This window comes from Oryctolagus cuniculus, chromosome 2 (assembly GCF_964237555.1).
Source record: "Oryctolagus cuniculus chromosome 2, mOryCun1.1, whole genome shotgun sequence".
In the NCBI taxonomy this organism is placed as follows: Eukaryota; Metazoa; Chordata; class Mammalia; order Lagomorpha; family Leporidae; genus Oryctolagus; species Oryctolagus cuniculus.
Genome location: NC_091433.1, coordinates 178,499,310 through 178,512,881, shown reverse-complemented (window position 1 = coordinate 178,512,881; position 13,572 = coordinate 178,499,310). Strand labels below are relative to the sequence as shown.

Genomic DNA, 13,572 nt, shown 5'->3' with positions numbered 1-13,572 from the left:
CCCCAAGTGGCTGCAACGGCCAGAGCTGCGCCAATCTGAAGCCAGGAGCTTCTTCTGGGTCTCCCACATGGGTGCAGGGGCCCAAACACCTGGGCCATCTTCTACTGATATCCCAGGCCATAGTAGAGAGCTGGAACAGAAGTGGAGCAGCCGGGTCTCGAACCAGCGCCCAGATGGGATGCCGGTACTGCAGGCGGTGACTTTACCCGCTTCGCCACAGCGTCGGCCCCAACTTTCTCTTTCAAATAAATAAAATAAATATCTGTAAATTTAAAAACTATGTATTGGACAGATGGCTTGAAGGATGGATGGGTAGATGGATGGATGCATGCATGCATGCATGGATGTGTGGCCAGATGGCCGGGCGAGTGTATGTCAGTCTCGCTCACCACCTTCCCGGGTCAGCGGGTTAATGCCTGGCCGCGCTGGGGCCCCGCCCCGGCGACCCCACCTTTGCGCGCGGCCCCGCCCCGCCGCCCCCGTGCCGGCGGCCCCTCCCCGCGCAGGTCCCGACTCCAGCCGCACCTCCTCCGGCTCTGCAGTGGCGGCGGGGCGGCGAGTCGAGCGCCTGCGGGGCCGGGGCCGGGCCGAGCCGAGCAGGGGTCGCGCAGCAGCGGGGACCCCCCCGGAGGCGGGGCCTGTGGGACCGCGATGGGCGTGGAGATCGAGACCATCTCCCCCGGAGACGGTACCGGGTGGCCGAGCCGGGGGAGGAGGAGGGGTCCCGGGGCGGAGCCGGGCGGGCGGGGGTCTGATGCCGAGGTGGCCGGGGGCGGCGGGGGTGAGGGCGGAGCGGGTCCCGGATGGGGCGGCGGGAGGAGACCCCCGACGAGACTCCTGGGGTCTCGGAGGCGATCCCCACCTTATCCCTTCGCGCCGCTCACCCCGGGGAGAAGGCGGTGGCCCGGAGGCGGGGTCTGCGGCCGCCACCGCCTGGGGGCCTGGGCCACCCTCGGCTGCTGGAAGCGCTCGCCCTGCCGCTGCTGCTGATGCCCTGGGGCCAGGTTTCATCCCCGCTTCCCCCGCCCTGCGGGTTGAGCGCTGGACGCCTGGGAAAGGACCCTCCCGCCCCTGCGCCCCTCTCCGCCGGGCTGTCGCGCGCACCCCGGGCTTGGCTTTAGGAAGCCGGGGTCAGAGCCGCGCCAGGACATAGGGGCGTTTCCCGGGTCGCCCCCGCGTCGCGCCTCGTCCTCTGCGCCCCTCGCATTCTCCTGTCCAAGTCCCTGGCTGCCAAACTGGAGCCTCTGCGCCCACAGCTCCACCTCCGCCTGGGTGGCCCAGGAGACCGTAGAGTCCGCGAGTGCAACTAGCCCTGCTGACTTCCCCAACTCCCCGTGAGGGTCTGGGCGGACATCTCTTTATTTCTCAAACAGGAGCCCTCACGACTGCAGGGCTGGGGGAGCGAACTTGTCTCAGATGCACTGGCGGCCCCTCCCCAGCAGGGTTTGCTGGCTGCAGGCCAGCTCCCTGCTGAGAGGCAGTGGCCCCGGGACCGCCCAGCCCGCAGCCCGGATCGCCCCTGGGGTGCAGGCCTCTGCCCCCTCGGGGAACGTGGCGCTGCGTCCCAGGGGACACTTGAGCCTCCGGCCTGCTCTGCACTTTCCGAGTCACCTCCCTGCCTTCATCCGGCCTCCAGGTCTCACTCTCACTCCCATTCAGCCTGAGGACCCTTTTTAAAAGACGTTTTTGGCCATGCCCCTCCCCCAGGCATCTCCTCTCTCCTTTCTCTGACAGGCAGCGCCATCCACCTAGAACTTCCCCTGTGTCTACCTCTTCTCACGCCCGCCACCACCTTTTTCTCCAGCTTCCCCAAGCTGCCTGCAAGTTGTTCAACACAGCACTCGCTCAGCAAATATTTACTGAACACCTGCTGTGTGCTAGACCCCAGGTCCCAGTGGTGGAAGAGGGCTCCTGCCATTGCCACCCGAGCCGACGGGCGCTCCCTCTTCCCGGATTCTGTCCCTTCTGGCAAATTCCTGCTCATCCTCTGGGCCCCCTTTCCCCATCATCTCCCTGACATTCTCCTTGGCTCCCCTGTCACTCGGTTGCCCTCCTCCCCGCTCCAGAGTCCTGTTTATGTTGGCCTGGCCGGTGCCTTGCCTGGTTTTTGCTATCTGGCCCCATGGCATTACATTTATACCTCCCATGCAGACTCCCATCTGCCCACTGCAGCCTCAGATGTCTGCTAGGCATCGCAAGATTGCCACCCCCACGAATCTGTCCCTCCTCAGCCTTCCCAACTCAGGGAACGAAGCCCCGCACCCTCTCCGCCAGCCCGAAGCAGCCACTCCAAGCCTCGTCCCACTTTTCCTACATCCCGGACCCCTGCTCAGTCTGTTTCCCATGCCCTGTCAGCTCCACTTCCCAAATCTATCTCAGATCTACTCTGCTCTCTTCTCTGCTGCCACTGCCTTAATTGAAGCCCTCATCGATTTCTTGTCTGGATTATTGCAACAGGAGCCCATCCATCCTACACACAGCAGCCACGGGGATCTTATAAAATCTTAATTCAGATTATGTCATTCCTCCTGCTCAAAATCCCCTTGTGGTTTCCTGTTGCACTCAGGATTGAAATGGTTCTGGGTCCTGCAGCATCCAACTCCTGCTCCCCCCGCCCACCTTGCCAGCCTCCCTGCCCCGCCCGTCCTCTCCTGCCCCTGGTCCATGACCTTGTTACCTCCTCTTCCCAGAATTCTGCTCATCCTTCCCATCCCAGCTCAAAGGTGCCCCTTTCCCAGACCACCCTGGACCACCCTGGACCACTGCTTTTAAAAGGGCACACCCACTGTGTCTCCAACTCATCATTGTGTTTATTGTCGTTAATGCACTTATCACAATCCCTACTTATTTATTTGCTTACCGTTTGTCTCACTCCTTTAGAAAGCAAATTCTAACCAAGTTCACAAAACTGGTCTGTATTGTTCACTGCTCTATCCCCGGGACCAGGCACAGGCCGGGCACACGCCAGGCACTCAGTAACTGTCGAGAATGATTATGTTTGTTCCTCCTCGCCAGCGGTCAGCACTCTGCATTAGAATCTCATACTTCAGTATATTTTCCTAACTTCCTCATGAGTTCATATATCGCGTCCCTGGAATCCAGTCCAGGCCTAGCACGCGGTAAGCTGTCCATAAATGCTTGTGGAATGGATGAAGAGAAGTAAAGGGAGCCGAGAAAGGGAAAACCAACCAGAGACAGGAGTTGAGGAAGCCAAGGGCATAGAGTTCAAAACCAGGCCAGAGAGCAGTGACTGTGACTTGTGGCCCAGACCAGGCCCAGAGCCCTCCGTTTCTCGGGTTTGCAGGGCAGGGCGGGCCCGAGCTCTGGTCGCATTCACACTTGACCGTCCCTTCATCCGCCTTCATGTCTCCTTGCAGGGAGGACGTTTCCCAAGAAGGGCCAAACGTGTGTGGTGCACTACACAGGTAGGCCTCCCTCTGCCCGCCCTCGCTCACGCAGGGCTGCAGCTCCCAGCTCCGGCCTGCGGCCCAGGGCAGCCTGCTCTCCCTGCCACCGTCCTTTCTATGGGAATGGGAGAGGGGGCTTGCAAAGGCAGTGCCCCCACTTACACCAGCAAAGGCCACCATGGTGCCAGCCTCTGGGCGAGTCAAGCTCCCCGGTCCCCTTCCCTCTGTGGCAGGCGGGGAGGGGCAGCCTGGCCTTCCTGGCTCTGTGCGATGTTTGGAAACCTCCCTGGAAGCTCCAAGAGCCCGGAAACCCCCGACAGACTCCCTTTCCATCCCTCCGCTTCTTCAGAGGGGAGGAAGTTGGCGTCCTCGAATTTCTTTTCCTTTTCAGAGCCTGCTCAATGCAGCACCTCCTGTGCTGGGCTCCTGGAGGAGGGCTGTGGTGAGGGTGGGGCGAGGACATCCCGAGGCCAGGACGCAGTGTGCGCATGAGTGGTGGAGGGGCTCGTCTCCCATGCCGGGGGGAGCCCACCTCTCTGCTGACCCTCTTGGATGCGCTGTAGCTGAAGGCTCCCGGGCTCCGCAGTGTCCTAGATGGGTTCTCCAGGCCTGCTGGCAGGACGGGTATGAGCAGGTGTTTGTTCCAAGGGGGGTGAGCACTCTGCCTTGTGACTTGCTTCCCAACGTGGCAAACTCGGTGGGTGACAGTGACTTAGCATACAGCAAGCCACCTTGACTCTGGAGACTGATGCAGATGGGGCCATTTTTAGCAGTTCTCGGGGCCAGTGTGAAGCACCAGGATAGTTCCAGGCAGACAGTGTGGATGTTTCCCAACAGTTGTGTTGCCAGTGGCTGACGTCAGCGGGCTGGAGCTGTGTTTTATCTTCTGGTGATGTGGCCTAATTACTGTGGGTCGTCTGGGGCCTCTGACCCAGGTAATTGATTTGTCTGTTCTGCATGTTGTGGACAGACCAGTGTTTATCAAGTTACTGAAACCACAACATGCTTTTGTAGTCTTTTCACGATGCATACCCAGAGCAGGCGATGTCCACTGAACACAAACATCAGCTCTGAGTGATTGGTTTGGGCATCAAACACAGCAGGAGGCCGTATGGGACTTTTGGTGAACTTTTAAATATAAATACACATTTGGCACTGTAGTCAGGACACTGCTTGGGACGCCTTCATCCCATATCCAAGTGTCTGGGTTCAAGTCCTTGATCAGCTTCCAATCTAGCTTCCTGTCAAGGCACACCCTGGGAGGCAGCCGGTGATGGCTCAAGTATTTTGGGTTCCTGCTCCCTGTGTGTGGGACCCAGGTTGAGTTCTAGGCTTGTGGCTTTGGCCTGGCCCAGCTCTGGCTGTAGTGGGTATTTGAAGAGTGAACAAGCAGACAGAAGGTATTTGTCTCTGTCTTTCAAATAAATAAAAATCAATAAAAAAAAAAACTTTAGGAGCAAGGATTGGGCACACGATGCCCCTTGGGACATGCACATCCCAGACTGGAGTGTCTGGGTTCAGGCTCTGGCTCTGCTTCCAGTTCTATTTCCTGCCAGTGCGCACCCTGGGAGGCAGCAGGTGATGGCTCAAGTGCCTGGGTCCCTGTCACCCACGTGGGAGACTCAGTCTGGAGGCGGCAGGTCCTTTTTGCTGGTTCTCTCCTTAAATGCCCACAGAGGCCAAGGCCAGGCCAGGTTAAAGCTGGGAGCTGCAAATTCAACCCACGTCTCCCACACAGGTGGTGGGAACCCAACAACTTGAGTCATCATGGATGCCCACAAGGGTCTGCGTTAGCAGGAGGGTGAAATAGGGCTGCCTGCCCCTATCCAGAGATTTATCCTTTTAATCCTGCAGTGTTTCATTGTGAGACAGCACTACAATTTATTCAGCCTTTCTATTGTTGATGAACACTTAGATTACTTACAGCTCTTCATTATAAAAAAGTTTTGCTTTAACATTTTTTTTTTTGTAAAGGTCTCATTGTGTTAGAGGTACGGGCTCCATCCTCTGGTTAGCCACTTTCCTTATGGCGGCCAGGATGTTAGCTCCCCTACCCCTACTTCCTCTTGGCAGGGATAGATGTCTTTACGCTGCACTTAATAACTTGAGGGCTCATCTGTCCTTGGAGGCCCTGAGCAATGGCGTGGCACAGTACTTCCACAAGGCACAGCCACAGGCCCCTCGGCTCTTGTCCCCGAGCTTGCTCACATTCTTGGTCACTGTGGCCCTTGCTGAGGTGTCTGGCTGCGAGGCAGCTGCTCTTCGATGGTTGCTGTGAAAAGAAGTGTTTGCAGTCTTGGAAATGCCTCTTAGCGCACATATGGGACTACGCCCCAAAGTTCATAGGAAAATGGCGTTAGAAGATTATTTGTGTGCAAAACAGTTTTTCATAAGCAGCATTTTCTGAGGACTTTTTGAAGACCCCTCATGTGCATTGTCTCTTTGGGGCGCATCCCCAAAGAGGGAGTGCTGGGACCTGCTCAGCTTCAGCAGCCCTGCCACGCTCCTCTCGAAAGCGGCTGTGCCTACTTCCTCGTCCATCGGCAGTGTGAGCTCCAGTTCACCAACGGTTGGTACTGTCAGGTTGTTGTTTTATTTTTGGCCCGGTCTGGTAGGCGCCTGGTAACATCTCATTGTGGTTTGGGTTTGCATTTCCCTCATGAACATTGAACTTTCAGGTGCTACTGGCTACTTGGATATCCTCTTTAGACATGTTCAAATTTTCTTCATTTAAAAAGATGGTCTGCCTTTTTCCTACTGATTTATAGGAGTTGTGGTGTTTTCCAGATATGACTTTCTCGTTGGTTATACCTGTTCCAAAAATTTTCTCCCACGTTGTGCCATGCTGTTTTACTCTCTTAATGATACCTTTAAACAGAAGTGGTTTTGTTTTATTTATTTATTTATTTGAAAGGTAGTTACAGAGAGGGAGAGACAGAAATATCTTCCATCTGCTAGTTCACTCCCCAAATGGGCGCAGTGACCAAGGTTGGGACAGGCCAAAGATGGCAGTGTGGAACTCCATCTTGGTCTCCCAAGTGGGTGCAGAGGCCCAAGGACTTGGGCCATTGTCCGCTGCTTTCTCAGGCACATTAGCAGGGAGCTGGATTGAGGAAGAGTAACCAGGACTCAACTGGTGATCATATGAGATGCCAGTGTTGCAGGCGGTGGCTTAACCTGCGATGCCACAATGCAGGCCCCTGAACAGTTCTTAATTTCAAGACTTTTCAGCCTGTTTCTTTTATGGCTAGTACTTTCTGTGTGCAGTTCTAGAAATATTTGTCTACCTCTAGGACATGTAGATATTCTTCTATTTATTATCTTTTTTAAAAGGATTTTATTTATTTGAGAGGTAGAGTTAAGATAAAGAGAGGGAGAGACAGAGAGAAAAGTATTCCATCCTCTGGTTCACTCCCCAAATGCTGCAATGGCCAGAAGTGGGCCGATCCAAAGCCTGGAGCCAGGAGCTTCTTCCAGGTCTCCCACATGGGTGCAGGGGCCCAAGCATTTGGACCATCTTCCACCGCTTTCCCAGGCCATAAGCAGAGAGCTGGATTGGAAGAGAAGCAGCTGGGACTCCAACCCATATGGGATGCTGGCACCACAGGTAGTCTTAACCCACTATGCCACAGTGCCAGCCCCCAATTATTATCTTATAGAAGCTTTATCTTTCATGAGATTCTTCTGGAATTGATTTTGGTGTGTGGGTTAGATAGGGGGTCAATATTCATTGTTTTTCCCTTATGGAGACAGTTGATCCAGCTACATTAACCCAAAACATCTTCCTTACTTGCTACATTCCAGTGAAATCTTTGACAAATCACCCAGCCATATACTCCTACGTATGGATCTGTTTCTGGATTGCATGGTTTTGGCTGTGCTTGTAACAAGAGATAACTGTAAATGGCCTGATGTAGTGATGTAGATGAAGTCATCTGAAATCTGAAGAAATTAAGGGATGAGAAAGCCAGTCTATAAATGGAGCTGTGAATGTGAGAGCCTATGTGTGTGCATATCCAAGTGCCCATCTTTCCAAGTACGTGTCTGTATGAATGTATGTAAATCTGTGTGTCTAAACACTTTCTTAGCATCTGTTTGGACGTCAGGGCTTTCCTCCTGAGTGTGTGTGAGTGCATGTGAACGTGCATAAGCGTCTTGTATTTGAATATCTTAGCAACCCGTGTGTATGCATGAGCTTGTATTTGATCTCCTTAGCACCCATCTGTGTATCTCGTGTAGCCAGAGAGTTTTCTCCTTTGCCTCAGATAGTGCTGAGGGCAAGAGCCCAATTTATCCTACCAGAAAGTAGGTAAATAAGACTGCTTCCCTAGGAATTAGGAAGTGAACTCATAGATGCTCAGACACTAAGCCGGCTGAACTGCCTATGTTTTTTTTTTTTTTTTTTTTTTTTTTTTTTTTTTGACAGGCAGAGTGGACAGTGAGAGAGAGAGACAGAGAGAGAAAGGTCTTCCTTTGCCGTTGGTTCACCCTCCAATGGCCGCCGCTGCAGCCGGCGCACCGCGCTGATCCTGGCAGGAGCCAGGAGCCAGGTGCTTTTCCTGGTCTCCCATGGGGTGCAGGGCCCAAGCACTTGGGCCATCCTCCACTGCACTCCCTGGCCATAGCAGAGAGCTGGCCTGGAAGAGGGGCAACCGGGACAGAATCCGGCGCCCCAACCGGGACTAGAACCCGGTGTGCCGGCGCCGCAAGGTGGAGGATTAGCCTATTGAGCCACGGCGCCGGCTGAACTGCCTATGTTAAACGTGGAAAATATGAGGCATGGGGAAAAGCAGTGATCTGCCCAACATTACCCAGTGAGTTAGCGCCAGAGTGAAGTCAGAACCCAGTGTCGGGATCGCTGGACGCACAGGCCAGGTCTTCCTCTGTCCACAGATCGCATTAGCGGTGTCCACGGGCTACAGGAAGAAGTCAGGGCCTGACTTCATTTCCACAAGCTCTGAGCTTTGAGGCAGGGTCACCAGTGCAGGCACACATCAGGGATGCAGCTGGAAGATGAGGGGTGCTCTGAACTGCTGGAGGGAGCACCAGGGCTGCTCTGGCCTCAAACAGCCCTGACTGTATGGAGGCTGGAGGCCAGCGAGAGACCTTACACTGTTCACTGCGGAAAGGGATGACCTGACCTTTCGAGTTTCACTTTTGGAAACTTTGGAAACCTTGGGAACCTTAGAGGAGGATTCAACCCAAGGCTGGAACGCCTGAGCAGACAGACCTTTAGGCTGAGGAAGTGGCATGGGAAAACTGAAGTGCAGAGGAATTTGAGAAAGTTATGATTTGAACAGGACTCAAGGGGGAGGGAGGGGAGAGTTTAATGCAGGCAGTAGTAGGCACTGGGGAGCTATGAAGTGTTTTAGCAGGGGAGTAATATGATCAGAATCTGTATTTAAAGGAAAAAGTAATCAGCCTGGGTATAGGGTGGAGATAGGATTAGAGGAGTAGGGTGGAGCACTAGGACTCGTTGGGAGGCTATTGCTGTCCACAGGTGAGATATGACGGAGACTTGGTGAGACCCCAGGGTGGTGGTAATAGAAATGGAGAAGACGGAGTCCAAAGCTGTGTAGGACCTGGTGAGGTGAGGGCAGTGTCAGGGTCTTTTGCATGGGCAGCTGGGCGAGTGGGGAGGAGTGGAGGAGGAGCAGGTTCATGCAAAAGAGGAATTCCATTTCTCGCACCTTGAATCTGAACTGGGAGTTAACTCACAACACTGCATTTCCCACCCTATTCTTGCCTCCACAGGAATGCTCCAAAATGGGAAGAAATTTGATTCATCCAGAGACAGAAACAAACCTTTCAAGTTCCGAATTGGCAAACAGGAAGTCATCAAAGGTTTTGAAGAAGGTGCAGCCCAGGTAGGCTGAGGATACCCATGAAAGGGAGTGGGGATCTGGGCTCAGTACTCTGCATCCAACTCCTTCACCCTGCAGACCCCTAGAGCATTGCCTCGACTACCAGAGCGTGGCAGCGCCATCTGGTGTCCGCTCTTGGCCTCGCATCCCCGCATGCCTCCTTTGTGTCACTGGGGACTCACCCCAAGTCCATCACGCTCCTAGGCTTGTTTGAAGTAGCTGGAGGCCAGCTGCCTGGAACTGAGACAGCAGAAGAGTTGGGGTGGGTTAGCCCAAGAAAGATTTTTGGTCTTGGTTTTCAACTTTTTTGGAAAGAATTTCAGACTTAAAACACACATATTTTCAGAGACACTGGAGTTCCTATGTACTCTATCCAGCTTCCCCAAATGTTAGTGTCTTCCCTCACTACAATGACCAAAACCAGGACATCAGCATGGACACAGTGTTATAAGCCAACCTATTCAAATTTTTGAATTAATTATTCCAAATTCAGAATTCAAATTCCACCAGTTGTCCCAAGTGGGCCAACAGTGTCTAGTGGTTCCCTGACAACTGTGGAGTCCTGGTTCAGGTTCTTCCTGGTTGTGTATTAGGTCATGTGACAACTCCATTAGCTGGGTCTCAGCCCTCACCACTTTGTGTGGCCTCTTATCTCTGAACTTCTTTAATGAATTGTTCCAATCACCAACTTTAGTGTACATGTGATGTCCATCAACTCTACATTTTTGAAGAGTGAGGAACAACTGGGAATAAATGATAGTATTTGGGCCATTGCTTACTGAATAACCAGTAATATTTGCTGGATGAATGAGTTTCAGACAATTTTGTGGGAGCTGTTACCTCACAATCAAGTCTCTGCTATTCTGAGGCAGACCCTGCATTAATTGCAACTCTTAGCACAATTTCTACGATTTCATCTCAGGTCTTTAGAGTTAACCATGAGGATGGTTTGGGGAAATGCCATAGTTATCTCATTTTTCTCTTTTAAATCAAGCTGGGTCCTCTTTCTCCTCTCCCCATCTGCCCCCATCCCTGCTAGATGAGCTTGGGGCAGAGGGCGAAGCTGACCTGCACCCCTGATGTGGCATACGGAGCCACGGGCCACCCTGGTGTCATCCCTCCCAATGCCACCCTCATCTTTGACGTGGAGCTGCTCAACTTAGAGTGAAGGCAGGAAGGCACTCAAGGTGGCTGGAGATGGCTGCTGCTCACCCTCCTAGCCTGCTCTGCCGCTGGGACGGCTCCTCCTGTGCGGGGCTCCTGATCAGTGTGCTAACCTCGCCGCCCCACAGCATTATCCATTCTCTCTGCCCAAGTTGCTCTGTATGTGTTCCTCACTGTCCACACACGTCCTTGCTTGAGGAAACTTCGGTTGCAGATGGAAACCTTTCAGGTTGTGCATTTTGTGTGATGCATGTAGCAGCCTTCCTAACCACAGGACAGTCTTCTGGTTCGCATAATCACTGCCTTACCTTCACTCAAGCCAGACACACAAGGTGCTCACACATGCAGTGTCCATGAGGTACACAGGGGGACTTGAGCCAGTTACCTTTGTTGTCACTTTCTTATATATCCTGTTGGCTGCTCAACTTAAACGATGTCCTCTTTGGAAATAATGTGTAAAATAAAGGCTCTGTGCTTGACAAACTCCTGTCCCTGCTTATTGTAGGTAGGAAGTACTTTAGGGACCACGGAAAAGTGTATAGGAGATTTCAGGTGGCTAGAGAGTGATAGCCAACGTATGTGCTCAGCCTTGCTCTGTCTGCTTTTCAGTAAAATCACCACGGACCCCCTAAGAGCTCTGCGAGATGGGTATTACCTGCCACTCAGCTCCCAGGCCGGGAATTCTGTTAACCAAGGGACTGTACATTATTACGTTCAAATCCAGTAGCCTAGCAATCAAATGTGGGATTAAGCACCTTGTGTGATTTTGCAATCTCTCTTTGCTTGGACTAAAGTAAGAATGAGCTCCCCTCACCTAAATGGAGAGAGAACACTTGTGCACCAGAACAAGAGGTGTGCCAAGGGCTTGAAGCTGTGCACGCGCTCCCACCAGGAGCTGCTCTGGAAAGCAGGGGCAACCCTGAGTTGTCTTCGCATACACCGCTTAGTCTCACCCAGACGAGCTCTAACCCGTGGGGAAATTACTTCTGACCAGAACACCTGGTTCTGAATTGTTTCCACAGACTGCTTACTTCCATCAACACTTACTAGAACTAACTGGAATCCCCGCGTTTATAATCAGCCCACTTGCTGGTGTGGGCTGTGCAGGTCAGAGGGGCCTGGAATAGTGTGGCTGACGGATTGTTTCCTTTCGCTGGCCAGAAAAGCTCTTGGCCAACATCAGAGGTACTGTGTCAGTGCACTGTTTCACGACTGAAGAGCGAGGAGCTGGTAATGATAGTGTTAAATATGTCCCGAATAGGATATGGGCGGGTCATGCCATCTTGGCTCCGTCACTGACCTCTTTCCTCTGCGAGAAGTTCTCGCTGTGCTCTGCGGAGGGCTGAGAGAGTGAGAGGCAGTACTTCAGAGGGAGAAAATGAAACGGGAAAGGGGCGGCAGTGCTTCTAGTCACCCACAGCCAGGTGGTGTTGTCCAGGTCTCCCACGTGGGTACAGGTGCTCAAACACTTGGGCCATCTTCCTCTCTGGGTGTCTCCTTCAGAATATCTGGGTCCCAGCTGCCCTTGGTGACCCAAATGCCTACAATTTCTCAAAACTCATCCTATATAAAGGATATAATGTCTCCTTCTCTGATGCCAATAGGATAACTGAAAATGACGTGAAGGGACTATTTCAGGTGTCCACTATGGGGCATACAAAGGATGTCAGTGTACAGTGTTTATAGCCTTGTGGTTCAAGGAGCCACCACCAAGGCACTCCCGCCCCTGCCAAATACAAACAGCTACTCGTTTACACCAGAGAGGATATTAGGTTTTGCAGATAAATTGCGAAATAGCCTGTATCATGGAAGCTCTAAGATGATGGAGAAAATTATAATGCAGTATATGAAAATGCTTACACTGTCCTATGAATGCCACCACATGCTGCTGAGACAGCAATGATGAGCTCTGTGCCCTGTGAGTCATTTTCAAACTTTCAGCCAATGGACTCTGTTCATACACACTCTTTCTTAGCAACTCAAAATTTAACCTATATGAAAGTAAGGCAGCTCCGACACACTGTGTACATATGTAACATGAACACAGTCATCCATGGTGATCTTAGAAGCAACTGGACGCTGGGTGCTCGATTTTACCTCTGTCCTCGGCATCTTCTTGCACAGTGCAGGCTCAATATCTGTCCACTGAGTGAAGACTCTTGTAACTTAACTGGGACAGGCCATACAATTCTGAACAGTACAGGAAAGATTTAAATCTCTTAACTTTAAGGTCATGAAGTTCAGCTGACTCGCATGCTGGACTGGTTCTAACTGCTAACATGAAGTCCCCTTGCTATGAAAGCTTCACTGGAGGCAAGTTAGTGTGGTCCTCAGACAAATCGCGTCCGAGAAGTCTTGCTCCAGTCTTCCCCTGTGAAGAAGTCTTTCAGACGATGCTTTTACATTTGTAAATATCTACAGCACAATTCCTTTTTTTTTTTTTTTAACAGGCAGAGTGGACAGTGAGAGAGAGAGACAGAAAGGTCTTCCTTTTGCCGTTGGTTCACCCTCCAATAGCTGCCGCGGCCGGCGAATCGCGCTGATCTGATGGCAGGAGCCAGGTGCTTCTCCTGGTCTCCCATGGGGTGCAGGGCCCAAGGATTTGGGCCATCCTCCACTGCACTCCCAGGCCACAGCAGAGAGCTGGCCTGGAAGAGGGCCTACCGGGACAGAACCCAGAGCCCCAACCAGGACTAGAACCCGGTGTGCTAGCACCGCAAGGCGGAGGATTAGCCTGTTGAGCTGCGGCGCCGGCCAGCACAATTCCTTTGTAATAAGAATTCATAAAAGCATCCACAGGAAAGTCACACACTGATGGCTCCTTTCTTACTGCTCACCCTACTTAGAAACGACCCTTTCTGTTCTCTGATAGTGCTTTCAAACCACTCAGACGTAACAATAAATAAGACAATGATTTCTTCATTTTCAACAGTCGGCTTGGAAGAGGGTAAAAGAAATATAAAATACCCTATTTTCTTAAAGTACTAATAGATTTCCAAGCCAAAAGCATTTAAAAATAGATGTTTTTTGGGCCAGCGCCGCGGCTCACTAGGCTAATCCTCCCGGTCGGGGCGCTGGATTCTGTCCCGGTTGCCCCTCTTCCAGGCCAGCTCTCTGCTGTGGCCAGGGAGTGCAGT

At 52.5% G+C, this 13,572-nt stretch overlaps 1 protein-coding gene across 2 annotated transcripts; it reads left to right on the top strand.

Moving 5' to 3' along the window:
* Positions 1-481: 481 nt before the first annotated feature.
* On the top strand, positions 482-10,439 carry FKBP1B (FKBP prolyl isomerase 1B). Of its 2 annotated transcripts, none has more exons than XM_051828516.2 (4): positions 482-688; positions 3,378-3,425; positions 9,162-9,274; positions 10,266-10,402. In XM_051828516.2, exons 1-4 carry the CDS (start codon positions 652-654, stop codon positions 10,308-10,310), a joined length of 243 nt encoding a protein of 80 aa, XP_051684476.1. In that variant the 5' UTR covers positions 482-651; the 3' UTR covers positions 10,311-10,402.
* The last annotated feature ends 3,133 nt before the right edge of the window (positions 10,440-13,572 follow it).

Bases quoted from the DNA above. Each gene is read 5' to 3' on its own strand.
- FKBP1B (XM_051828516.2), top strand. From the start codon at position 652: ATGGGCGTGGAGATCGAGACCATCTCCCCCGGAGACG. The intron at 689-3,377 runs GTACCGGGTGGC...GTCTCCTTGCAG, and splicing joins GACCATCTCCCCCGGAGACG to GGAGGACGTTTCCCAAGAAG. The intron at 9,275-10,265 runs GTAGGCTGAGGA...TTTTAAATCAAG, and splicing joins TTGAAGAAGGTGCAGCCCAG to CTGGGTCCTCTTTCTCCTCT.